Here is a 27600-nt window from a genome sequence, read left to right on the forward strand (position 1 = left end):
AATCTGCAAGTCACTTGTTGAGTGCCTGCTATGTGCTAGGCCCTGCCCAAAGTGCTTTACACATTCTAGAATTTAATCATCATAATGACTTAAAGTAATTAAGATTGTCCTTATTTAGAGACGAAAGGGAGTTAAATAACTTATCCAAGTCTACTTTAGGAAGGGGTAAAGCAAGGATATAAACCCATTTCCATTGACTCCAAAGACTAGAACCCTTTTCACTAAACTTAGCTGCACATCAGTCACTTGTGGAGCTTCTAGAACACTGATACCTTGAAACCGTCCCTCAAGATTCTGACCTTCTGGAGGCCTAGGCACCTGCAACCGGCAGTAGACAGATGCAATAGATAAAAAACAAGCGGAGTATCTGTATAGCAGAGTGGTTCCCCAATGTTAGCCTCCATCGGGATCGCTTGGAGGGCTCGTTAAAACGGTTTCTGATTCAGTAGATCTGGAGTGGGCTCTAAGAATTTACCTGACTCCCAGATGCTACTGATATGCTGGTCCAGGACCACAGTTTCAGAACCTGTAGATTTTAAGCTGAAAGTGTTCAGATGGAGATGATGTACACAGAGGTGACAAGTTCAAAGTCAGCTGCATAGCTAATCAGGGGAGAGCTGGGACTTGAAGTCAGGTGTGTGGCTCCTAGCCAGTCTTGGTTCTACACAGCTGGAGGAGTGAGGGAGAGGATGGTCTGTCCATCTCTCCCCGTGCATGGTAGTTAACGGCTGACAGGCAGACCCCTGTGCTGTGCTCTTAACCATTGCTTATTTGCATCTGAAAGTGGGACTTCAACCACATTCTTTCTCTAAACTCAAGCCATATGTTGATTTAGCCCAAGCTGCCTCTAAAATTGGGACCAAAACCTTTTAATTCTTGTGGTGGGAAGGGGGTGGGGCAGAAGCTCATTTCCAAAGGACTCACATAACAGATATACACAAAGCTTTTTGAGTTTTATTTTTTTCCTCAGTTGGAGATTCATCTTAACATGCATGCATTTTAAAACAGTAACAGGGTCTCAAACTGTTTAGAGCAGACATTAGACAAGCACAGGGGGTTGAAAATTCCTATTTAAAAAATGGAAATTGCAATGGGAAATCGAGAAGTCACACACATACGGTGGGGTGGTAGTTTATCCTGCTTTTCCAAAAGTTGAATCTAAACTTCGTTCACCTTTTTTTACTACAGTGATCTGACCTGATGCTGGGGTGTGCTGAGCAGCACTGGGCCTCCCCCTAAAGGTTGTTGGCTCCCACTTCCCTACACAATGGCTCTGAGCAAAGACAGGAGACTCCTGTGGATGTCTCCTCCCTATCCTCTGTCCTGGGATCTCAGCACAACCTGTTGAGGGACAGCTGAGTCTCCTTGTCTCCTTGGGGGCACTCTTTATAAATGGCACATCTCAGGAGAGGGCTAGGGCCATGTCACTGCCCCCTGCAGATGGCTGGTAGACATGGGGGCAGTTGTCCGTATGTGTTTTCCCTTTGAGGGAACCCTCTGCCCACATTGCCGCCAGAAAGAGGTGAGGTCTCTAGACTTGGGGGGAGCCACAGGTTTAAGGCCAGAGCTCTGAAGGTTGTTTAAACACACTGTCCCTTCTGGCTCGCAACACTTGAGTAGCTCAAATGCTGGACACTGCTGAAGCTTTTTCTCCCACCTTTAACTGGTAAAAAGACAGCTGTGGGGTGGGACTGGCTACCGAGAAGTCCTGGGTCTTTGGTCCACCTCCCAGGGTGGCCCCTGGCAGACCGTGAAGAGGGGAAAGTCACCAGGGCCGGAGTCTAGTCTCACACCCTGAGCGCTACCAGACCTGTGGTGAGGCCTAAAGCACAAGCGAGAGAAAAAAGTGAAGTCGGAAGAGAGGAGGACGATCTGCCTGTGGTGGGAACTTAGCAACAGGCACAGGGGCAACTCATGGCGCCTGCCACAGCCCGGCGACCCCTGAGCTAGATAAGGAAAGATGGAGCACTGTTTCAGCCTGCGCTCCTGGACCTGCCGGGTTCCCGGCATGCCCTGTAACCCGCAAGCCGCAGGGTGCAGGGAAGGAGCTTGTGCTGGGGGACACGGACCCAGTGGTTAATGAACAGGAACAGGGCCAGAGGCCACCTAGTGGTCTTTCAGTGGAGTTCTCAGGACACTCCTTACGTTTTGCTGGGAGACTAGTTTCTTGGCTGTGGGCCTTTGGATGGAGAGGGGACGGGACTGGAGGTGAGACTGGATGCTACCCCGTACGTGGTGGAATGAGAGAGCAGAAACGAATCCTGTCCTCATCCCCATCCTGGCCTCTCCCAATCAGCCATGTCCTCCTCCTCATGCTACGTTCTTAGGAGACCCAAAATTGTTCTGGGATGCCCTAAGAATGGTTGGCTTTTCTTCGTGGCCCCAAGGAGTGAGGCTGAGGGTGGTCACGTCCCCTCAGATGCCTCCTACTGCCTGGAAGGGAATGGAGGGGCTCCGGGAGAACAGCGTGGGGCAGATTCTCGGGGGTCAGTTCACGTTCTCTACATTCAGACTGCAGACCAAATAGAGTATCTTTATCATTACAAAACGAAGAGGAAGAAAACTTGTATAAACCAAGATAAACAGCTTTTCAACATTTGAATGCCAAAGGAATTAGAGGGCCAAACCCAAGGTTTTCAAGATAGCACAGAGAATGACCTTTAAAAAAAAATCTAAAATCCACCAAACCACAGCTCAAAATGTTTCAACCCAATCAACAATACTGTCAGAAAAACAAAAAGAGCATTTGAAACAGAATGCTATCTCTCAAAAATGTAAACAATATACAAAAAAAAAAAAAAAAAACCCACACACATACACGCGCACACGCACACACTCAATGTTAAACAAGTTAGATACCTGGTAGTCTTTAACTGGTAAGATTGTGTTACACGTTTCATACGCTTTATGGCAACGTGATCAGCAGACCAAATGCAGAGAAGCCGGTGGGAGTCCAAGGCTGTGGAGGCTGCTGGAATAGCCCTCCGAGCTTTGGAGATGCTGGGCCTGACAAGGAGCGGATCCGAATTTTCATTCTTGATTATGAGGTGGGGAAATCAAGTCCAGACATTATTCTTACGTAATCCCTTTCCTAAGTCGAATTTGTTTTCTCCATGAGCCACTCAGTTCCAAGTTTCCCAAGTCACTTAGTGGTCTTGCCGCAGTTATTCAGAGCTACCTATGGCCCCTTCGTGGGGCCAGGGCAGTGGTTTGACCCCCATCTGCTGCTACCAGAAGGGTTCCCACCCAATCCAGCAGCCCCAGTGAAGTCCGAGAATGCCATCTCCAATCCTTCCTGACCTACATGCTGTGGGTAGGGCACAGAAACAGTGCTGGTTCCTGCTCCAGAAGCTGAGCTTGGCCAGGTTTGGAGAGAGCCACAGAAAACCAATCTATTCATTCAAAATGGTTCCACAAACCATCTTCACATCTTTGTGGTTATCTATAAATCTTACCATATCTCATCCCAAATCCCCAGTTCCTGGTGAGGGGGTGAGAAGCAGGAATGTACCTCCCCCAATGCAGAGCAACGGCCATTTTCTCTCCTAGCCGGACCAGACTCTTGGTGGCATCAGAATGACACGTGGCTCATTTCTGAGAGCCCGGGTAGCAGGCTCTGAAGGTGGGTAGAAAACATGAAGGAAGCTGCCAGATGCCACTCCTTCCAGGGATACCTGTGGGCTGCAGATCTGCTAAAAGTCTAGATGGGGGCAACAAGGAAAAACGGCCCCCAGCCTGGGGCCAGGTCAAACCCCGCATCAAGCCTCCAAATTGGATTTCCTAGGTCACATCCTCAAGTGACTCAGAAGTAACCTCAGGCTTAAATGCCACACTCCAAGGTAGGGGGCACCAGGTGACAAACCACAGGCACAGGGAGCCAGATTACCTACACGGTAGTCCTGGGGCTTGAAGAGGTATCTCTGCAAAGAGCACCCCACGTGCTTGGAGATCTGCCCCCAGCTAAAAGCTCAGCCAGAAGTGAGGGTGCCTGGGAGGAGGTTGGAAGAGAGTAAATGGATGGAGGGCATAAGACCTCATTTGACACTCGTCCGTTTGTGGGGTTTTCCCAAAGGGAAATAACCATTTAAGCACGAGGGTCCTGATAAATCCAAAGGTACTTTCTAGTTCCTCTTGACCCACGGGGAGGCAGCTTTACAGAGAGGCCTTCTGAACTCCAGGGGCCGAGAGCCTGGGGCTTGGATGATGATCACGGGGTTCTCTGAGAACCAGCTGTCCGAGAACCCAGCAGCTCCCCCACCCCTTGGATGACTCACTCCCCTCTGAGATCTCTGATTCTGATCTGAGATGCCCGGTGTTGATCTGGAGTGTTCCTTGGGGAGGGCAGCACTGGAGGAACAATGTAACATTTCACGTGGATCCAAGGTGGAAAGGCGGAGGAAGTGGTGCACAATACTCCATAAAATTAAAAAGTTAATCCAGACAAGATCAAATGCAGCAGGGCTGAGGCGTCTGACCTCTCCAATCTGCCGTCAGAGCGCTTTGCTCTGAGAGGACCCTTGTGCGGGGTCTACCGGGTGCCTCTTACTGAAGGGAACCGAGAGCTGGGCATGGATGGGAAGGGTGGATAGGGTGATGATATACAGTATTATAAATAGCAAACCTGGAGCAATGAAATTTCAGAAACAAAGCCCAAATAAACCCACAAAATCATCTCTAGCCCCAAGGTATCTTAAAAGGTTATATGGTACCAAAAAGGGAACCCCTTTTTAACGTGGGTCAAATGGGGAAAAAAATCAAGGGTAAGCAGAAGGTGAGATTACATCCTGTGAGCACACACAGCTGTCTCCCTCCTCCCCAGCCAGCGTCTCTTTCAGTGTCACAGGCTGCAGTCTGATTGCTAAAGCCCTCCCAACCCCCCACTCTGCTCCCCACCCTCCCATCTAGCCCAAATACACCCTCTCCCTCTCCCGATCCCTGGCCCCACATCCAGCTCTGTGGCTCTGGCTGAAGGTAGAAGATAACTACGTCAGGATGTTGGACATAAACTCGTTGAAGCGTTTGGAGTACTGCTCAGGGTTCACAGTCGAGATCTCGGCCCCTGCCTGGAATATACAAGAGCCGATTCAGGGCAAGTTCCTTGGCCCTAATCAGGAAGCTGCACCTGGGAGGAGCCTGGACATTCAGGAGCCTCTTATTCAGAATCAGAGCTGAATTAGGTGGCCACACTGAGCAGGACCTCAGGAAATGGTTCACATGTCTCACACTGTCCTGGCCCCACGCCTCTGCTTTATAACCCCAGGCCTGCACTGAAGTAGAGGAAAGGCGGTGGGGAGGTAGTAGAGAGGCCCTGTGTGGAGAACAGTAGCTTCAACTCCACGGGGAAGCAGGCCTGTGGGGAGCAGTGTGGGCATGTAAACAAAGCTATTACTGGCCGTTCAACAAGATGCACAACATGCCCAGTAGTCCCCAGGGACAGGAGCTGGCGGGCTCAGGGACCCAAGGGCGGGAGAACTGAGGGAAAAACAAGTTGGGCATATTACTCGGCCTGGCAGGGAGGGGGTGGGGCGTAGATGGCAGGGAACAAAGGCAAGGCAGGCAGACTGCTCTTCCTGTTTTCTGCCCTGGGAAGGAAAGGGTGGCAGAGCAGCAGGCCTGAGACCACCCTCCCTGAGGGTCGCAGGGTGAGCACAGACACACTCCACCCAGCTGGGCCCTTGACAAAACCAGAGAGAACTCACCCCATGTTTCACTGTTTTGGCAGCGTGTGCAGCTTTCTTCTTAGCATCATATGGCGTGAGGATATCGATGATGGCCATGAAATAGACCTCCTTCTTGGGGGCACCTGGGTGGAGGCGAAGCAGGGAAGGAGGAAACAGTGGCAGGGAGAAGAGCAGGATGCAGCTGGGGCGCACCCATAACCCTTCAGACGTGAGGTTCAGATCCATCCCTATCAGTGTGGAGCTGAGAAAAGGAATGACCAATGGGCTCCTTCTCAGAAGGTCTCATAGTTCTTATTTGATTTTCATAGCTACCCTGTGGGCTTGACATGACAGTGTATATAAGGTTTTGTCCACCCCTTGAACTAGAGCAGAACCATGCCTCAGTCACCCACGATAAGCAGAGAGGTGAAGGAAGGCCTGACAGAGAAGGAACCCCAGGGCCCCAGTTACTGGTGGCGACCCTGTACGGGAGCGTGGAGGCAGGAGGTCAAAGTCAGCAGTGAATGAGCTGGAGGTCCAGACACCCACAGGAGTATCCGAACAGTGAGCCCGAATGGGGTAGCATGGGGGCCAGGGCAGGGCAGGACAGGCACGGGCTCCTACTTACTTTCATGGCTTTTCATGGCATAGACATCAACGGAAGGGTCGAATTCCCCAGGACCAAAGAACCGAGGGAAGCTGAGGAGGTTGCCAGGGCTATCCGGGGGTGTGCCGTAGGAGCAGAGCAGGTTGCCACCCACCCCGTCATTCTCACACTCCTCGTCCTCCGCCCGCTCCTCCACCTCCATCTCCTCCTGCTCCGCCCGGTCCACGTCGTGGATGCCCACCAGCAGGCTGTAGTCCATGATCTTCAGCTGGGCCAAGAACTAGGAAGGTGACATACGGAAGGATGGAAGGAAGAAGGCGTTACATGGGACAGCCCAGTAGTATCCGGAAAGAGGGGAAAGGGCATTTCTTTAAACTGAATTCTACAAACAGTTCTGAAATACCCAATATCCGGGGCTAGGACTAAGGATTTTATTTTATTATTAAATACAGTAGTTCTCCCATTATCCATGGTATTGCTTTCCTCAGTTTTAGTTACCCATGGTCAACTGTGGCCCAAAAATATTAAACGGAAAATTCCAGAACTAAACAATTCTTAAGTTTCTAAATTGTGTGCCATTCTGAGTAGCATGATGAAAACTTGCTGTGTCCTCCTCTGTCTTCCCAGGACATGATCATCCTTTTGTCCAGCGTATCCACACTGTGTACGTTACCTGCCTGCTAGCCACTCAGAAGCCATCTTGGTTATCAGATCCCCTGTAATGGTATCACAGTGCTTGTGTTCAAGTCACCCTTGTTTGACTTCATAATGGCCCCAAAGAGCAAGAGTAGTGATCCTAGCAATTCAGATATGCCAAAGGAAAGCTGTAAACTGCTTTCTTTAAGTGAAAAGGTGAAACTTTTTGATTTAAACAAAATCATAAGCTAAGGTTGCTAAGATCTATGATAAGAATGAATCTTTTGGCCGGGCGCGGTGGCTCACGCCTTTATCCTAGCACTCTGGGAGGCCGAGGTGGGAGGATGGCTTGAGGTCAGGAGTTCGAGACCAGCCTGAGCAAGAGCAAGACCCTGTCTCTACTAAAAATAGAAAGAAAGAAATTATATGGACAACTAAAAATGTATAGAGAAAAAATTAGCCAGGCATGGTGGTGCATGCCTGTAGTCCCAGCTACTCAGGAGGCTGAGGCAGTAGGATCGCTTGAGCCCAGGAGTTTGAGGTTGCTGTGAGCTAGGCTGATGCCACAGCACTCTAGCCAGGGCAACAGAGTGAGACTCTGTCTCACAAAAAAAAAAAAAAAAAAAAAAAAGACGAGATACTGAGTTATCAAGTAGTCCAAACAACACATACGCTATTTACCACCTGTCCTCACCTGACGACAGCCGGAAGGTTGCTGGTGAGCCAGAAGAGCTTGTTTGGTGGATCAGAGTGGTTTCCTGCCACTCTAATGGCCAGATGCCCCCTCCCCTGAGGGACACCAGCAGAAGGGGAGTTTGGAGGAGGTGTTGGAATGAATTAGTGAAGAGGGAAAAACATTCCAAATGAAGTTACAGAGGTTCTGCCGGCACACGCTGTGCCCCTCAAATGGAACGTTCATGTGCACGAGCTTTAGGTGCAAATAAGTGCCCACACTGCTCAAATCACCACCCTTCCTTTTGTCTGTACTCCTGGCAAGCAGTGAATTCAGTTTTTCTTAAAGAGGCTCCCACTCTAGGTATAGGAGGGGCCCTACCCCACCAAGGTGAAAATGAGGGTTAGTGAGTACCTCAACGTCCCGCTTCAGTTTCTCCAGGAAGTTCTTTTTACTCTCCTCTCCCACATGCAGCTTCTGCCCTTCATTGAGGAAGTCATTGTCTTTGAATGTTGGCAAGTCCTTGGCCTGGGAGAGCAATAGCAGTGTTAGGCTGGATAGGTCTGATGCATTCGCACCAGGGACAATGAACTGTCCTGCTGGGAGCAATGGTACAGGAAGGGGAAGGACCTGCAGCGCACACTCAACCTGCTAAATCAACAGCGCAGGAGCCTGTAGTCCCAGGCTCAGAGCAGGCAGGGATGGCAACTACATGGCATTTATCAGACGATAAGTACTACCCAAAGGATTCCTTCCTGCTGAGCCTGGACTACCCCAGAGCTCAGGCGGCCACAAACTGATTGAGGCTGGGCCATGAGACGGAAGTTGTCTGCCATCCCAGCAGCCTACGAAGAACCTAGTGAGGCCAGAGGTAAAAGGCTAGAGACCAAGGCCTAGGCCAAGGACAGGCAAGTGTGCAGTGACACGGAGCATTTCATGTTGATTGACTGCACGTCTGGGAGCTGGACTAGGGGCTGCAGAGGGGGAGTGACAGGATGGCCGACAGCAGTTGTTTCTGATTCCAGTGACCCTTCCACACTTGCTCTGCACCAGCATACCTTCTCCTTGTCACTTGCTTCTCTGGCAACAGTAGAACCCTGAAAGGATAAGAGCCATCAGGAGAAGTCCAGCTGGGGCAAAGCCCGTTGAGCAAGCAAACAGGCACCAGTCTTTGGGGAGAGCCAGCAGGGAACTCAAGCAGGCTGGTTAGGATCCTAGAGGAGCCAGGAGGCAGCAACCTGTTCACTTACTCTGTGTCACAGCCTACTTACAGACTCTGACTATGTACACGGAACACATTAGGTGCTCAGCGACCAGGACTGCACTGGAGGACTCAGTCCCTGCCCTTAGGGCCCTTTCCTTCTAACAGGGAGACATATATTAAGCAGTGGTTACACAAATCATTCATTCATTCTGGTTCACAGCCACAAGTGTGTCCTTCTTGCTGTCTAGAAATGCACTTGTTCTGTCGCCCCCGGGGGCCTGGACAGATGCCAGGGTGTGTGTGTCAGCACCACCTGCCCCCATCTTGCTGCCCATCCTGCAGAGAGGAGCTGAAGAGCATTAATTGTTGCATAAATATGGTACCATAAGGGCTTAAATAACCTCTTGTCACTGTCACCTGGACTTCAAATGGCCTTTGGTCCACAAGAATTAGGCCTACCCACTCTAGAGTCACCTGTCCATGCCAACACATATGCTCTGGCTTTCCCAATTAATGGAAGGCGGAGCAGGGGCCCTGCTAAGCCTCAGAGCGAGGGCGGGCACAGCGCTGGCAAACGCAGGGCACTTTACCTTGAGGTCATACTTGCGATGCACATTGAGCCGATGGCTGAACACATTCCTCGTAACTACCATGTAGGTTTCCACACCGTCCACGGTCAGGCGGTACATGCCCAGGAACTGCGGCAAGAGGGTGTTGCCGTGACACTCCACTATAAACTAGAATGGAAAGGAGGAGAAGAGGGAAGGATAAACGGCACGAAGGTGCCCTGGATGGGTGAGGCTATGCCCAGGCTAAAATGCTCCCTGGGTTCTAACTTCTAGACTCATGATTTTCCAACTGGGTTCTGTGAGCAACAGGGGTTTCTCAGACTTACAAGCAACAGCCACCCCCTCCCCCTGTTCCCACGGCAGAGTGAGCAGTGAGCTGAGCGGGCAGTGCAGAGTCCCTCTGGGTTCACATCATTTCACCTAAGAAATAGGATTCTACTGCAGGAAAATCACGGATCCATGCCTTGCACCCCCTCTGTCTGCCTGGTACGGGAAAGCCAAGGGCAGGGTGCAGAGGCGGGGCCGGATCCAGCTGTCTGGGAGAACACGAAGGCTCCGCACCCACTGCCTTCACCCATGACACGCCCCAGGGTTTCTCCTCTCACTCTCAAAAGACCAGAAGTTCCTTTCACCACTTCTTAGGTGCCCCAGAAATGAAGACCCAAGCAGGCTGAGGACAAGCACTCAGACAGTGCCACAGCACGCCCTACTTTCCTCGTGGACAGGCTCCAGATGAGTGGAGAGACGGAACGGGAAAGCAAACAACCCCACCAAGCCGCCAGGACCTCTTTCAGAAGCAATGCAGCAGATGCCAGAGTGGGAAAACTTTCCAAGTGGGACTGAGTCAGCAGTGTGCCTTCGTGTCTCCTTTTTTCTTTTTTAAAGCAGGCATTTCACCACATGGAAACACCGTTGCAGGAGAGGGCCTGCTGCTTGGTTACCAGGAAGCACCTGCCATTACCAGAAAGGACCAGCCCCTCCCGGAGAAGCTCCACTGGCCACCGGGGCTCTCTTCTCCCTCTTCCCACCCATCCTCCACAGCCCAGGCTTGGGACTCACCATACCTGGTGGTATTTCTTTAAGATGTTGTGCATCTCAGCCACATCCTCACTGGACACAGTCTTGATGACAAAGCGCCGGTCGTAGGTGGTGAGGAAACGCGTGCCACACCGGCCCTGGCTGTCACTGTTGATGGGGGCGCTGCGCGTCACCGAATTCTGATGGACCGAGACAAAAGCAGGCTGGGCTTGGCAGGGGGGCAAGGATTCTGACTTTCCCTCTGAGTCTTCTCTTACGGGCTGGATTGCTCAAAAGCCAACATCACTGAGACTGAGGGACTCCCTGAGGGGACCTTACCCACCCCTTTCTCACAGGGTGTTCACATCCCTCCCTAAAATCTTCCTGTGGAGTGACAAGAGTTGTTCTCTTACCCCTGCTCCTAATCCCAGAGTTTCCTTTCACTCTAATCCCAGAGAGCTACCCTACACACAAACTCTGCCCCAGATATTAGGGGGTTTGGTTTTAACCCCAACCCTCACACGCAATGACCTTGGGTGAGCCATTCAAATTCTCTACCCCAAGTCTCCTTATCTGGAACACAAGGAGGCAGACCAGGCTGATTTTCGAGTCTTGGTGAGACAAAGACGAAGCTTAGGAAATACTGTATTTAAGAGGTCTAGCATAAAGAAGCAATGGAACAGTTGTCTCTTTTCACTGTATTTACCCTGAGGCTGGAAAACCCTTCCCAAAGCAGGAAGTTGGTCCTCATCTCTCTGATGCCTGTCCCCTTACCGCAGCCTCCTGCATGGCTGTGTAGGGCTGGGAGGCAGTTCGGGGGAGCTTTTCTGGCTCTATCCCTGTGCCTCTTCAAGGCCCCACTTCCAACAGAATCAGACAGCAGGAGAAGCCTCAAGAGGTAGGGTAGGGGAAGGTCTGAGTCAACCAAAGGGATGTGTTCACCAAGCAGGCCCCAGAAGACCTTTGGGAGGCAAGACTGAGGGAAGATCCCAGATGTCCCTGTTCCCGAGAAAACACAGCAGCGGGATCTGTTTGCAGAAAAGCCTCCTCTCCCAGCCCTTTCCTCATCTCCTAATGAGGATCCCGTTCTCACCCCTCGCCTAATGCCTCCTCACGAAAGCCAGGCGGAGGGAGCACCACCTTCATGGCAGAAACTGAAGTCTGAGCGGTGAGGAGCTCTGGGAGTTTCTCGGCAAAGGTGCTAACTTTAAGCAGCACCCCCCAAAACAGGGTGTCCCTCAATCCAGAAATATTGAATAGGCTACGTGACAGACAGGCCCTTCTACCAGGAAGACTCACGGGCTGCAAGCCCAGTTGGGAGGTCTAGCTCTGTCCCTGTCTCATGTCCAGGCAGCGCCCTCTGACTCTCTAGATCACCGGTGGTCTGAAAGCACAGAGCCCCTCCCTGAGCCCCATCCTCCCTGCCCTCATTTCAGTCTTGAGCACAGGCGTGTGCCCGCAAGGCTATCAGGGGCAAAATGCAGACACTGAGAGGATGTGGTCAGACAGCCGAGGGGAGGGGAAGGAACCACAGTAGACGGAAAACGAGCAACTTGGGGATGCAACAGTGGCAAGAAGTTTTCAGAAAACTTCAAGCTCCAATCAGGTCATGAATTAGTTCAGGGTTCGGTCCTAACAGAGGGGGCTGGAGGAACCTCCCAGTACCTCTTAGACGTGGACACTCTTAGGCATTCAAGCCCCCTGCATCTCCTCACACCCCCTTGCCCTCGGGATACCTGTCTCTGCATGCAGGCCCTCCGGAGTGGAGGAGAGAGGGGAGGGAGACTCTACCCAGGGCCCGTTCTGCTTCCATGAAGTCCTCTGTGAAAGACTTACTGGGGTGGGGTGGAGGGACTATAGTGCTTGAAAAGATTTGGGCACCATTTTAGATGTCACTGTGCTGTCCACTCCTTTTTTCCCCACAGACGACTGAAAGCTACATTTCTTACTGTTACAAAATTCTCCCACCTCTGCTACCAGGCTGTCTGCCAGGGCAAGAAGGTCCAGGGAAAGGCGCAAGGTGGTGAAGTGACAGAAACCACGGACTACAGTCAGATATAATGTCTCTGATATTGGGATTGATTCCTCCTAACAGGCCTGTGGCCTCTGTGACATTATCACCCCCCGAAGGGGGCAGCTGCCCTGAAGTGCCTACCCTCCCTCCCACCACCAGGAGAGGGGACAAGTTTAGGAGGTGACACTCATACCTGGCAAGAGGTTACACTACCCTTGAAGTCTTCCTTTTCTAATCTGTCTTATCTGCTTTAAGAGGCCTCATCTCTCGCTGGCAACAATTCTCTTTTAATTCAAACTACGAAGGAGAAGGGTTCTTCAGCCTAGACTGGGAATGCCAAACTAAAGTGAAGCAGCTTCCTCAGAGCCCTCTCCCTCCCGCTGCGCTCCCTCCCAGGGCGAGGGGCCTGAGCCGAGAGGCGTCCTCGTCCTCGGAAGCGCTTCCAGAGCGCTCACCCTCCACGGGGCCCTGCCAGGCCGAGACTGCTGGGCTGGGGCATGACAGGGAGACGTAGCACAAGAACTACAGACACTTTTTTCCTCTGCTTGTCCTGTGGCTTCCTGACCCCACTCCACTCCCTAACCCTCTGGTTTTGCCACGATACCCCGTACCTGGTAATCCTGATCATCAATCCCAAACCTCTCCCGAAGATTTCGGAACACCATGGGGCAGTACTCCTTAAACTTAAAGCGGCTGGGGAGGTTCTCCCTAGGGAAAAGCAGAGACATGTCTTTGTGAACTGCCCCCTGCTCATTTCAATTCTGACTTCGGAACACGGCAGAGCGTGGTCCGCAGATCACCTGGATCTCACAGTCCACCATGCTTAAAATGTAGCTTTGTAGGCTCCAGGAATTCTGGAGATGAGTCTGGAAATCTGCATTTTTAACAAACATTCCAGGTGATTCTGAGCATGAAAAAGTTTAAAAACTTTACATCTCTTGTGCTCACTGTGTAAACATCAATGCAGCTGTATACTTATGATTTGTGGTTTTTTGTATGTGTGTTTTCCTTCAATAAAACTTAATGGAAAAAACTCTTACCCACTGGGCGGTGAGAATGAGTGCGGGCCCCACCTCACAAGCAGTGTACTTGCTACGGGTGGGTGGCGGCACTCGAACATTGCTGTGAGGTCAGTATCAGTCTGATCGCTACAGGGAAAGACCTTTCTCATCAAATGGCCCCTTTCCTCTGGGGACCTTGCTGTCAAAGCACCATGAAGATGGTTACATACAGGAAGCTCTGCTCAGGACTTCCAGTGGGATGGAGCAAGAAGGTGCTTTAGATTGAGGAGGGCCTCAGTCAACTGACTGGGATCCCAGAGCCTTGTTTGCTGGCTGCTGGCACCAATCTCCACTGTCCCCACTCCTTAGCCAACCCACAGACTCCCAGGAAGAGAGAGAATCACCTGCAAATGATGGCTCCTACCAATCCTCCATCTCTACAACGGCCACCCTGCTTAGAGACTCCCTTTCAGAAATACGTCCCTCTGACTACTCCAGGATGACAAACTTCAGGGAGATAAAAAGGAATGGCTTCTCATGAAGGAAGGGGCCTAGTCTGCCTCATTTACCCCATCTTCTAGTAAAATAGCACTACAGTCTAATAAACAGCACACAAACAGTTGCTGAAAGGACAAAAGGAATAAAGATAAAAGGAAACAAGACATTGGGTGCTCTGCTTTGCCAAGATGTCAAGGTGGCAGAACTTCACCAGAGGCCACGGACCCTGAACTGGGTAATGGTGCAATGCCCACTGCGGGAGCCCTGCCCTCTGTGACAGAACCACCTCCTTTCCCACCTCTGAGTTGAGGGCCGCCTCTCCTTCCGTAGGTGGCCACGTAGCAGGTAGCAGTTATAGAGACAGATGGCTTCTAGAACAAGATGTTACTTATCATGGCAGAGGGAGGCCCCTAAAGAACATTCTCAAATTGATCTTCTCCTCTGGGCTAACAGTCTGGGAGTGGTGGGGTGACAGAAACAGTGGAGCATGGAAACAGGATTCACATGCAGAAAAGGAAGAGAGTGTGAGCAGCAAATAGTTCCTGGGGTGACCCACAGTGGGATGAAAGCGCAAGGCCTCCAAAGGGCTTATGGCAGGCCCACGCTGTGCCAGGTGAGATGGCTGCTGGCGTGTCTCCAACAATGTCTGAGGCGACCTTCTGACACTGGTGCTAATCCAAGAAGCCACAACAAACAAAAATGGGAGAGTTACTTGGGTAGTGCCCTTGAGCACCATGCTCAGCCACTTGTTCATAGACCAGAAGGAGAGAAATGAGCTTGGCTGCACCCCAGGCCAGAAGCATGCCTAGCAGCTTCCCACCTCAGCCTAAGATCAAGATAGGGCCACTGCTGCAGCCTCATGCTAGACAGCTCAGATTCCGAGCAGCTCACGTCTACCTGAGCTGGCCCTAGGTGAACCACCCCGGGCCCAGCCACTCGCCACAGGTGACACTAGAGGTAGGCTGATAAAGGAGTGGGATGACAAGACAATGTGAGGGGAGAGGCACATAACGAATGCATTTTCCCAGCCAGTTCGTCAGCTCTGTGATCCAAGTGTTGCTGTCACGCTCTACCAGGTGCTGGCTTGGCCCCCACTCCCACCATCGCAGACAACTTACTTATTGAAGAGATGATTGTCCACCTTGATCTTGCTGTAGGCTTTGAAGTCATCTGGCATTAGCATGACAGGGACTGGGACATTGCTCAGCTCATTGATCTGCAAAGCAAGGAGAAAGTGAGGTTCTCAGCCAGGAGGCCACTGGCCTCAGAGAGACAATATGCTACAATGTGGATGCCACCATCTTTCTAAAACCACATCCATAGATTCCCTCTTTATCTCTGCTCTTCTCTTCAAGTAAGTTCCCAGCTTCATCTCTACCTAAATTCTCCCCATCCAATAAGGTCCAGCTCAAAAGGCACCTTGAGCTTTCCAAGATTCTCTAGACCATAAATACTCTTTCCCGTCCTGGGATCCCCGAAGCATTGTTTGTGTCTATCTTCTACTCATCTCACAGCCTTATTCATTTTGGAGTTAATGCTTACAAACTTCATGAGCCTGCTAGACTAGGCTAGGCGATACCATACTACTTATCTTTCTAAATAAAGATCATCTAACTAATCTTTGAGGGTTCCACAGTGCTTGGCACCATGACTTGCATATGGCAGGTATTCAATAAATATTTGTCAAATGCAATAATAAATGTCCCCCAACCTAAGTGGGTATTATTAATAATTAAGGCCTTTGAACATCTTCATACAAATTGTGGGTCACTCAAGAAATTAGCTCAAGGCAGAAAAAAGCTGGATGAATTTGTGTGGGTGTATAACTCATATCCCTAAAGTAAACGATTATATTTAAAGTGAGCCAAAAGAGGTAGAAATCTGGCCATTGGCCCACTCTGACCTTCTCGATGAAAGCCGGGCCAGTTCCTGACGCCATGGCCTGCCTTATGCTGGACTGGGGGAGATGTGGCAGGAGGCTTTGCCCCTACTACAAACAAACCTTCTCATTGTCTTTCACCTCCTTCAGGGAGCTGGATCCTGGACAGGGAGCTGGTTTCCCACTGGCGCAGAGCTGAGAGGGCAGATTTTGCCCTTCCCCACCCTCAGTTGAGCCAATTAGTGGTCTAATTAGCCACAGATGTCCTCTCCTAGCACAGCAGAGTATTTGACATTTGACCCTCAACCCAGTTGCCACTAATGCATTCAGGATTTACAGAAGAAACCTTAGTCCTGACTTAATGGATTGGGGGGGAGGGTGCACAGCCTTGTGTCTCCCAGACACTTTCCTTGCAAATCCTATTATCTCAATGAGGCCCCAGGTGCCAGTGAGGGGATAACCTAGAGTCATTAAGACTCCACTAGGAGCATAAGTGGGGGAAATGGCATTTAATTTGCTGCCCCTTTTATGTTCCAAACCTTTTTTATTTAGAAATGTCAGAGGATGGAAGTTCAAGTTAGTGCAGTAAATGGGCTGGGGAACTATACCTTCCCACCCGTGGTAAAAAATCCAGTTTACTCATGGGGAAATCAAGGAAAGTGTAGGAGTGCACGTATGTGAACAGGGGAGGGGAGTAGTATTACAAGTTGGCAGAGGAGTAGGTACTCAATAAACTGCTGGCAAAAACCGACTGACTGAGACATAAGAGTATATCCTGTGTAATTCCATTTATATGAAATTCTAGAACAGGAATCTATAGTGAGAGAAATCAGACAATTTGCATGGGTAGGTTGGTGGGGGGTGGGGGGACTGAGTGTAAAGGAATATGGGAAGTAGGATTCTAGGGTGACAAAAATGTTCTATTTGTTGTTTGCGGTGATGGTTACATGGGTATATATATTTGCTGAAACTCATCAAACTGTACACTTAACATGTGTGCATTTTATTGTATGTAAATTATTCCTCAATAAAGTTGATTTTTAAATTCCCAGCATCCAAGCCTGTGATGCCCTTCATAGGCTAAACCCTCCCAAAAGCCCAACCAAAAAAACACCAAAAAAGAGCCAGGTCGGTTCCCATTCCAGGGGGTTGCTCACAAGAGAACTTGATTTTCAAATCTGTGCCTACAGAGGAAACCATTCCACTTCCTTGTTTTTCTGCCAACAGAAACAATTCATGGTGGCTGTCCCATTTCCTTTTTCCTGGCACATCAAGCCTGGCTCAGACAGTTAAAGCAGAAACAAAGAGTTCAGGGCTCTTATGCAATTCTGCCTTTTCTAGCTCATCCCTCCATGCTAGAAAGAACACATCACTGGCTCAAAGAGTATTGTTTTATACCAAAACATTATAGTATTACTACAAATCAATTCCGGGTTAGTCCAAGATCCAAATTCACTGCCAACCCAGGCTTGATACTAGAAGAACTAGAAAAGACTGTAGCCTGAGCAAGAGCGAGACCCCATCTCTACTAAAAAATAGAAAGAAATTAACTGGACAACTAATAATATATAGAAAAAGTTAGCCGGGCATGGTGGCACATGCCTGTAGTCCCAGCTACTCAGGAGGCTGAGGCAGGAGGATCGCTTGAGCCCAGGAGTTTGAGGTTGCTGTGAGGTAGGCTGATGCCAAGGCACTCTAGCCTGGGCAACAGAGTGAGACTCTGTCTCAAAAAAATAATAATAATAATAATAAAAATAAGTAAATTTTAAAAAAAAAGAAAAGACTAAAACACTTGCTTGAGAGGGGTCAGCTGCCCCTTAGCCAGGATGAATTATTCTAATAAGAACTATCTGAGGCCGGACGCGGTGGCTCACGCCTGTAATCCTAGCACTCTGGGAGGCCGAGGCGGGTGGATCGCTCGAGGTCAGGAGTTCGAGACCAGCCTGAGCAAGAGTGAGACCCCCGTCTCTACTAAAAATAGAAAGAAATTATATGGACAACTAAAATATATATATACAAAAAATTAGCCGGGCATGGTGGCGCATGCCTGTAATCCCAGCTACTTGGGAGGCTGAGGCAGGAGGATTGCTGGAGCCCAGGAGTTTGAGGTTGCTGTGAGCTAAGCTGACGCCACGGCACTCATTCTAGCCCGGGCAACAGAGTGAGACTCTGTCTCAAAAAAAAAAAAAAAAAAAAAAAGAACTATCTGAGAATGTTCTATTCATTAATTCTTTGTGTAACTCTTAGTGCAGCACAGTTTAAATGGTTTAAACTGGTAAATTTTTAGTTCTCACTTCACCTGTATTCTTTTTTTTTTTTTTTTGTAGACAGAGTCTCACTCTGTTGCCCGGGCTAGAGTGCCGTGGTGTCAGCCTAGCTCACAGCAACCTCAAACTCCTGGGCTCAAGCAATCCTTCTGCCTCAGCCTCCCGAGTAGCTGGGACTACAGGTGCACACCACCACACCCAGCTAATTTTTTTATTTTTAGTAGAGATGGGTCTCGCACTTGTTCAGGCTGGTCTCAAACTTCTGAGCTAAGTGATCCCCCCCACCTCGGCCTCCCAGAGTGCTAGGATTATAGGCCACCACACCTACACCTGGCCTCACCTCTATTCTTGATTATACAACCCAATAGCAGGACATTTTTAACTCAGATAATATATTGGTGAACAATTCATATATCTTAACTAGATAGACTCACTTCCACTAGACCATATGTAGATGATTCACTCCAGGGATTAGCTATACTATTTTTTTTAGTTGTGCTAAATTTTATATCCCAGAGAGTTCTATTCCATTGCAATTGAACAGTACTGCCTGAAATATCTGCTTCATTCTGTGTGAGGGGTGTGTGTGGGACGAGAGGGATGCAAGGGGGGAAAGTGTTGTACACAAGAAAGAAATAGGAGGCTTATAATCTTTTCGTGGAGATGAGACAAACCCATGACACAGTGAAACCTGAAGTCAAAGCAGTACACAATTAAGAGAGGACACAGCGACAGAGACAACAAGAATGGCAGAGGGTCAGACTCCCAGTCCTCACACATCAGACTAGAAACAGGCACCTAATGCCTTTCCTGGTATTGCCAAGAGCACTTGACACTGGAAGAATCTAAAATAAGATCATGTTACACTCCTGCTTACAAATCTTCCATGGTTCCTCATCAACCTTGAAGTGTTAACTGCTTAGTCTGACATTCAAGGCCTTTTCTGATCTGGCTCAGACTCTGCCAAACGTCTATTCAGTTTACTTCTACTCAATACATCAAGGGCCTTACTATATGCTAATATTGTGCCAAAAGCTGGGGATACAAGAAAAGAAAAAAAAAAAGACATCTCTGTATAGTTAGGAAGACAATGAATAACTAATACAATGCGATGAGTGCTATAACTGAGTTATGTATAAAGGGAGATGGAAAAATAGATTAAGATATGATTGATTCTGCCTGGGAATACGAGTGAGAGGGTTGGTTCCTAGAGGAAGCTACAGAGAAATACAGGCCTAGGACAGCAGTTCTCCAAAAAATGAGAGGAAAGGAATCCCAGGCCATGGGAACAGTCAGAACTAAGCCTCAGAGCTGTGAATGTATACTGCCCCACTGTAGGAACAGTGAGTGTGTGTGCAGGGGTGGGGGTGGGATAGAGGGCAACAGCGCAGGACAAAGATAATGAGTAGAGAGAGAGAATTCAGGAAAGATAGGTGAACAGTCTACTACAATATCAATAAATAACAGCTGCTTCCATTTAGTGAATATCTGTAAGTGGTCGTTGCTTTCTGTCATTATATATTATACTATACATCACACGTATACAACATATATTCTCAATTTTTTTTTTTTTTTTTTTTTTGAGACAGAGTCTTGCTCAGTTGCCCTGGATAGAGTGCAGTGGCATTATCATAGCTCACTGCAACCTCAAACTCCTGGGCTCAAGCAATCCTCCTGCCTCAGCCTCCTGAGTAGCTGGGACTACAGGTGCATGCCATGACACCTGGCTAATTTTTCTATTTTTAGTAGAAATGGCATCATGCTCTTGCTCAGGCTGGTCTTCAACTCCTGAGCTCACGAGATCCTCCTGCCTTGGCCTCCAAGAGTGCTAGGATTACAGGAGTGACCCACCACGCCTGGCCATAACATATGTTCTGTACTATGCTATTATTTCTAATACTTAATGGTCACTTAAAGTATTACTAATCTGACTTTGCAAAAGAGGTTCAGAGAAGCTTACTGAAAATCACACAGACAGTACATGCAGAGATAGCATTTGATCCCAGGTCTCTCTGATGCGAAAACCTTGGCTGTGCAGTCCTTCCTACTCATAGCTATCTTGCCTAAGGTAGTGTTTTCCATTCCTTGCTTCTATCCTAATAGCCCTGCAAGGAAAGCATTATGCTCATTTTATAGGAAATAAAAATGAAGTTCAGCAAGAAAATTACTGCTTCAAAAATTACTGCTCCAAAGCATGCTATTAATAAGAGGCAGAGCCTGGGTTTGAACTTAGGTTTGCCCACTGTGTAATAAATTGGACTTAACTATGCAGACAATGGGAAGCCCTCTTGGGTTTAAGTCTGGGAACTCACATAATGAGATGGGTGATACAGAAAAGTAATTCTGGGATAAAAATCAAGTAAGGATTGGAAGCAAGCCCATTCATAAGGCCGTTACGACATTTCAGGTGATAAGACAGTAAGAAGAAAAGGGACAAAGCTAAGAGAATCATCCAAGAGCTGCCTAAATGACACTTCTGTGAGTCTACCTCAGGTTGAATTAACTACTCATTTCTTTGTGCATCTTTATGTCCTAAATATCACATTCACTTGGGTAATTACTTGTTTACATGTCTGATTACCCACTAGGCTGTGAGTCCCCAGAAGGCAGAGGCACTCTATCTCACCCATTTTTATGTTCCTAGCACAATGACTGGCACACAGCAGTTGTTCAATATCAGGAGGGAGGATGGATGGAGGGAGCTGGGGGCTAAAGGATGACTAACACTAGGATAAAAAGAGAAAAGAAACAGCAAGGCTGATGTGACCGTGCCAAAGGCTCATGCCTGGAGGATGGGACAGGTTAAGGTTAGCTATTGAGGCTATGACCAGACTATAGAGAGTCTTAAATGCCAGGGAGAGAAGAATAAACTCTATCTGGTAAACAAAAGGGGGCGACTAAAATTTTGAAGCACAAAAAGTTGCACTAAACCAATGTTTTAGGAAGATATGTCCTTCCTTTACTATCTCTAGTACATTTCTGGGCCAATCTCGTTCACCTTCTGCAGGAGTACACTTGGGGAATGCAAACTCATTCAAATACCAGGCTAAACACAACACATTAGGAAGGTAAATCTGGATGTGAGGGCAATATAGCTGTGACATCTGTCACCCCACTGATCACCAGGGTTGATTCGGCTGATCTGGCTGACCAGGCATGTGTCCCCTTCCTCCCTCGCCACTCCATGTATGTCCCTCCCGGAGCTGCATGCCCCGTGGAAGAGGATGACCTTCTCCCATAGAGAAGGACCATTCTTTGGTCAAGGGTACACGAGTAGCTACACTTCCCTGCTAGAACCTCCAAACATACTCTCAAAGAAGGTAAGTCTGTTGTATCTCACGTCATGTAAGTGGTTTTGGATTATCCACATGATCAACTCCATGAGCCATCAGCATCAATAATGAGGAGGTTAAACAAGCTGAGTGGGAAACGACTTGGGAGCAGAGAGCTCACTCTATGCCGATCTGACTGGAGATGAAAATTCAGTAGGCAGTTCTAGTCTGGTGAACTTCTGTGTCTAGAAGCCTCCGCTTCCCTGTGTGACCTTCTTAGGAATTTTCACCCAGGAGGCCTGGGCTAGGCATGCAGGTTTCCAGATGTGTCTGGGGCTCTGCTGTGGCTCAGCCATGGGTTGGCCACCACCAGCAATCATTTGTTACTTGCCACCATCAGGAAATATGATATACTGGAAACATACTCCCAGGACCAAGGAGGTCTAAGCAAGAGATGAAACTCCTAAAAGGAAAAGAGAAAGAAGAGAGAGCCACAAGAGCCAACAAATCTACCCCCCTGTGTTTATTCCTCCTTTTTACATCTTGGTGTTTCTTCTCCTGCTGTCTGAGCCCCACTGTTCTCTGTGAGGTGGGAAGGCCTGCTAACGAACAAATTCATCCAAAGGCCTCCTACAGCAGGAATTTACTAAAGATTTTCAAAGCAGCAGGGCAAGGAAAAAAGGGTAGGCAAAGGAGGTCTGGGGTCTGCATTAAACAAAGAAAAAGTGTGGACAGAATGGGGGTGGAACGTAGGAGAGGAACTGCGCAGACTTAAGAATGAATCTGTCCCTCTCACCATACACAGAAATGAACTCAAAATGGATTACAGACCTAAATGTAAGAGCTAAAACTATATATACTGCAGCACTATGCACAGAGCCAAGACATGAAAAAACTTAAATCCATCAACAGATGGATAAAGAAAATGTGGCATACACATACAATGGAATACTATTCCATCTTTAAAAAAAAAGGAAATTCTGCAGTTTGCAACAACATGGATGAACCTCAAGGTCATTATGCTCAGTGAGATACGCCAGTCACAGAATGACAAATATTGCATGATTCCTCTTATATGAGGTATCTAAAATTGTCAAATTCATAGAAACAAAGAACGGAATGGTGGTCTCAAGGAGTTTGGGGAAGGGGAAATAGGGAGTTAATAATCAACAGGCATAAAGTTTCAGTTAAGCAAGATGAATAAGCTCTAGAGATCTGCTGTGTATCATTGTACCTATGGTCAAAAATAGTGCATTGTACGCTTAAAAATTTGTTAGGAGGGTAGATCTCAAGTTAAGTGTTCTGACCACAAAAAAATTTTTTAAGTTGGACATGGTGGCTCACATCTGTAATCCTAGCACTCTGGGAGGCCAAGGCAGGAGGATTGCTTGAGGCTAAGAGTGTGAGACCAGCCTGAGCAAGAGCAAGACCCAATCTCTACAAAAAATAGAAAAATTAGCCGGGCATGGTAGCACATGCCTGTAGTCCCAGCTACTCAGGAGGCTGAGGCAAGAAGATCACTTGAGCCTAGGAATTTGAGGCTGCAGTGAGCTATGATGACACCACTGCACTCTAGCCTGGGCAACAGAGCAAGACTCTGTCTCCAAAAAGAAAAGAAAAGAATATTTTAAAAGAGCTAAAACTATAAAACTCTTAAAAGAAAATATAGGAGTAAATATTTATGACCCTGGGTTAGGCAAAGTCTTCTTAGATATGATACCAAAAGTGCAAGCAACAAAAGAAAAATAGATAAACTGGACTTTTAATATTAAAATTAGTAACTTGAACTTCAAAAGATACCAAAAAGAAAATGAAAAAGACAATCCAATGAATGGGATAAAATATTTGTAAATTATATATCTGATAAGGGACTTGTACCTAGAATATAAAAAGAACACTTACAACTCAATAATAAAAAGACAACTCAATTTAAAAATAGGCAAAAAAATTTTTTTTAAGTGGGCAAAGGATTTAGTAGTCATTCTCCAAAGAAAATATACAAATGGCCAATAAGCACATAAAAAGATGTTTAACATCATTAGCCATCAGGGAAATGCAAATCAAAATCAAAATGAGATGCCATTTCACACCCACTAGAATGGCTATAGTAAAAAAAAAAAACCAGACAATAACAAGTGTTGACAAGGATGTGGAGGAACTGGAACCCTTACACACTGCTGGTAGAAATGTAAAATGGTACAGCCACTTTGGAGAACAGTTTGGCAGTATCTCAAATAGTTAAATATAGTGACCATCAACTGCTCCTATTCTTCTGATCCGTATAAGTGTTCACACATACCTGGTTCCTATATTGGCCAAGAAGTATCAAGCCAGATCTGCCTTCCCTGGTCTCCATGCTCTTTTCTGAAGCCATCTCTTCCCTAATTCCATACCTGTGAACTGCATTTCATCCACCAAAACACTAGTTTTCTCTTTTTATTAATTCTCTCCTTAACAGTATAAAGTCTTCTGATTTTTCTCCTTGTTTCCTACACACTCTTCCTCTGCAAAATCCATGGACCGCATCTCTTGTCCATGACAGCAGCTCCTGTAACACCACTGTGTTCAAAGTCCTCTCTTTCTCTTTTTCCACCCAAAAGTAAACCAACCACCTCATGAAGGAGGAACTGACTTTTGCTGTAGATAAAGACATATCCATTCTTCATGTATGATACACCATTAGCTATAGACTAACATGCCTGAATGGGTGAGAAACTAAAGAATCACAGAAAGGGTGATATCTGAATCCTCAGATGGCAAAAAGCTGTAGCAGCAGGCTTCTGTAGGAAAGGAACCTCCAAGAAAGGCCAGCAATCCACGAAGAACAATATGGTCCTAATCCCCTAGACGTGCGGTCCTTAACCCCCGGGCTGAGCCCAGTACCAGTCCATGGCCCACTAGGAAATGGGCCACATATCACCGCCTGAGCTCTGTACCACCCTTCCCCTAACCATGACATCTCGGCCCCGACCCCTGTCCATGGAAAAATTCTCTTCCATGAAACTAGTCCCTGGTGCCAAAAAGGTTAGGAACTGGCCGGGCGTGGTGGCTCACGCCTGTAATCCTAGCACTCTGGGAGGCCGAGGTGGGCGGATCGTTTGACCTCAGGAGTTCGAGACCAGCCTGAGCAAGAGCGAGACCCCATCTCTACTAAAAATAGAAAGAAATTATATGGACAGCTAAAAATATATATAGAAAAAATTAGCCGGGCATGGTGGTGCATGCCTGTAGTCCCAGCTACTCGGGAGGCTGAGACAGGAGGATCGCTTAAGCTCAGGAGTTTGAGGTTGCTGTGAGCTAGGCTGACGCCACGGCACTCACTCTAGCCTGGGCAACAGAGTGAGACTCTGTCTCAAAAAAAAAAGGTTAGGAACTACTGCCAATTACAAGATGTTACACTCTTCTTCTGGGCAGATGTCTCCATTTCCCAGATGGACACTGAAGTTCCAGACCTTATTGCAAGGCAGGATGAAGCAAAAAAACTTGGGACTAACTGACATCGAAGTTCAGCCTGTCCAGGGCAGTGGCACTTAGTGCTTTTCCCTTGAGGTGCCTGCTCATTATGCCCAGAGGCATGGATCTTGCTTAAAGTCAATGCCTTTCCAGCTAGCCCCCTAAACAAACTTTTATCTTTAGTGAGTGAAAAAAGAAAGTGACCACTTTGTCCAAGACAGTAGGAATCACAGGTAGCTCCTCTGCCATTGAGAGGCTTCCATCAGATGCCTACATCTGGACAGACTCACTGCCTGTCTATCTGGACACCGAGCACTACACACACTCCCAGGAGCTGGCACGCGAGGGCACATAACCCAGAGTAATCATCTAGGTTTTCTAACAAGACTATAGTTCCCACCTATCCTGAGACTTGGCTGAGAGAGAGGAAGAGGAACGGGGCAAAGAAAACAAGACCTGCCACTCAGGCACCACCATTAGCTAACACAGCCCCACAGTGCTGGACAATGAGCTACACCTCTTGCTGTGACCACAGGCAAGCTAACCCTCCACCTGGGGCCTCCATTTCTTCATACGTAAAATAAGGGATGCAAGGTTCCTTCTGGCTAACTACAATACTCCTGCCTTTCCGGCCTCTACCACTTCTCTACACAGATAAGATGCTTTCTGGTGATAAGCAGGATACAGAACAAAATCAAGAAATGACTTCCAGAAAGGGACACGGGGTTCACATTTTGATGACCCAGTTTCCCTAGAAAGGTTGCCCCTGAGGCAACCAGGAAGCAGGAATAACAACCTTGTGCTGGACTGCTGGCCCGAAGCAGCTCCTAGAGGTCTGGGCATTACACCAGTGGTACTCTCCATCTACCCTGGCTGGACCCTCATTAACCCCAGTGAGCATACTGAAAATAGTAACCTGCCCAAGACAAGGAAACCAACAAAGACCTCACCATGCACATACATGTGCTTTTCTATATCGGATGTAAAGATCTGAAACCTTAGCTCAGAGTATGGTTCATCAATCTCCACCCAAAAGCACCTCCAGCTCCTCTACCAAAGCAAAGCAAAGTCTTACTGGCCCTCTTTGTCATACTTTGGACTTGTGGGCAATTTCAAGTGCTCAAAAAAGTCAGGGAGCCTAACCAATTGAAATCCACAGGAAACCCAAGCTTGATCTTCCTAAATCCAAACTTCTAGTTGGTGAAACTGGTGTTTCAGGTTCTTTTATTTCCTCTGCTCCTGCCTAGCACAGGGACTCACAAAGAAATAGTCAGAAGGCAAGAAGCAAGTAGTTGGAAGGGGAAGAAGAAAGACCCTAAACAAACAGCATGTAAACATTGTGTCAAGTCAAACACTGTGTCAAGTCCAACTTCCTGGCAGAAACAGTTAACAATCTCAGAGCACCCCAAGAATCCAAGGGACCACTCTCTCATCTAAGACAATAATCACCATGTATCATCACACATTTGGGGACCATACAATACACACTTGGGGACCATACACTACACAAGAAGTCAACTTCTTTGATATGAACACCACAGGAAAATACCAGAAGACACATTATTTCTACTATGAATAGTCCCTCCTTATAATCAGGCCTCCCCTTCTCTCAAATGGCTACATTCTCTCTTCTCCCTAATCCAGGGAGATCCTGGTAAAGTGTCTGTGGTTCAAAGAAGCCTTTGCTTCTCCAGTTGATACATCTTGTTCAAGAAGAAAAAAGGAAACCCAGGGAGGATTTCCAGAACCAGGAGTAAGGAGGCCTGGAGGATGGGAAACTTTGAACAGCCACACACACTAAATGACAAGAAATAGAGGACTATTCAAGCAGGCCAATGCCACTTGCCATGTCACCTGGACAGCGCTAGCAGCCCGCTGTAAGGAACAAGGGGGAATACACATGCAACTAACAGGGTGAGGAGAGAAGAGAGGGAGAGGGGATGAAAGCGATTCCACTGCACCCAGGCCTTCCCCTCTGCGCTCCAGGGGCTGCCCGAAGCGAATACATCAGACGCAGGAAGCCAGAGGGGCTGGAGGGAAGGGAAGCAGGCGACAGCATACCATGGAGACACCAGGCCTCGCGTGGCGCGCGGGGAGCGCACACCGGGCCGGACGGCGTGCAAGGGTGGGGTGGGCGTGCAAGTGGCTTGGCAAGGGGTAGCAGGCGTCACCGGCAGGGCTCGCGGGGCGAGGGCACGGGGCCGCGGGGGGCGTGGGAGCGCTCCGGGCCACATTCGGAGGGGTGCGCGCGGGGAGCTGGTTACCGTGTGGTTCACCCCCCACATCAGGACGCTGAGGATCGGCTCGCTGGCCCGGAATAGCTTCACTTTCTGGCACACGAAATGCTTCTTCTTGGTCTTGGTCTTGCTGGCGCTGAGCGGCGCCACCGCCACCGCCGTGGTGCTGGTGCAGTTGGACGACATGCCCGGGGCGGCGGCGGCGGCGGCGGCGAAAGGGGGGGCGGCGGAGACAGCGCACAAGCCAGCGGCCCCAGGCCTCCCCCAGACCGATCCCCACCCCCGCTCCCTCACCGCGCCATGGTCGCGCCCGTCCCGTTACCTCCCCACCCCGCCCCGGTGGTTCAGTCCGCCCCACGCCCCGCCCTCCCCGGCCCGCCCCGCCCCAGGGAGCCGGCCGGCCCGCTCCGCACCCCGCCCCCGGGCGGTGCCCCCGCCCCGCCGTCACCAGGCCGTCTCCTCCCCGCCCGGGTGGTACCGCCCGTCCCGGGGAGGCAGCGGCCGCCCCGCCCGCCCCTCCTCCCCGGGCCTGACAGGAACGGGGCCGGCCTCGGCAGGCCTCAGAGCCCCGCGCCGGAGCGGGGAGGGGAGGAGGGATGGGCCACTCTCGCTG

At 48.9% G+C, this 27600-nt stretch overlaps 1 protein-coding gene across 3 annotated transcripts; it reads right to left on the reverse strand.

Moving 5' to 3' along the window:
* Positions 1–971: 971 nt before the first annotated feature.
* Positions 972–27280, reverse strand: PIP4K2B (phosphatidylinositol-5-phosphate 4-kinase type 2 beta). 3 transcript variants are annotated; one of them, XM_069482438.1, is made up of 10 exons: positions 27015–27280; positions 15021–15095; positions 12992–13057; positions 10414–10566; positions 9371–9517; positions 8635–8673; positions 7991–8104; positions 6289–6547; positions 5700–5803; positions 972–5063 (listed from the first exon to the last, which is right to left on the reverse strand). In XM_069482438.1, exons 1-10 carry the CDS (start codon positions 27171–27173, stop codon positions 4983–4985), a joined length of 1197 nt encoding a protein of 398 aa, XP_069338539.1. In that variant the 5' UTR covers positions 27174–27280; the 3' UTR covers positions 972–4982. The 3 variants fall into 3 exon arrangements, with proteins under 3 accessions (XP_069338539.1, XP_069338537.1, XP_069338540.1); XM_069482436.1 differs by having other exon boundaries at positions 12992–13088; positions 14998–15095; XM_069482439.1 differs by lacking the exon at positions 10414–10566 and having other exon boundaries at positions 12992–13088; positions 14998–15095.
* Positions 27281–27600: the final 320 nt, after the last annotated feature.

The sequence above is a fragment of the Eulemur rufifrons genome, chromosome 9, assembly GCF_041146395.1.
Source record: "Eulemur rufifrons isolate Redbay chromosome 9, OSU_ERuf_1, whole genome shotgun sequence".
NCBI lineage: Eukaryota > Metazoa > Chordata > Mammalia > Primates > Lemuridae > Eulemur > Eulemur rufifrons.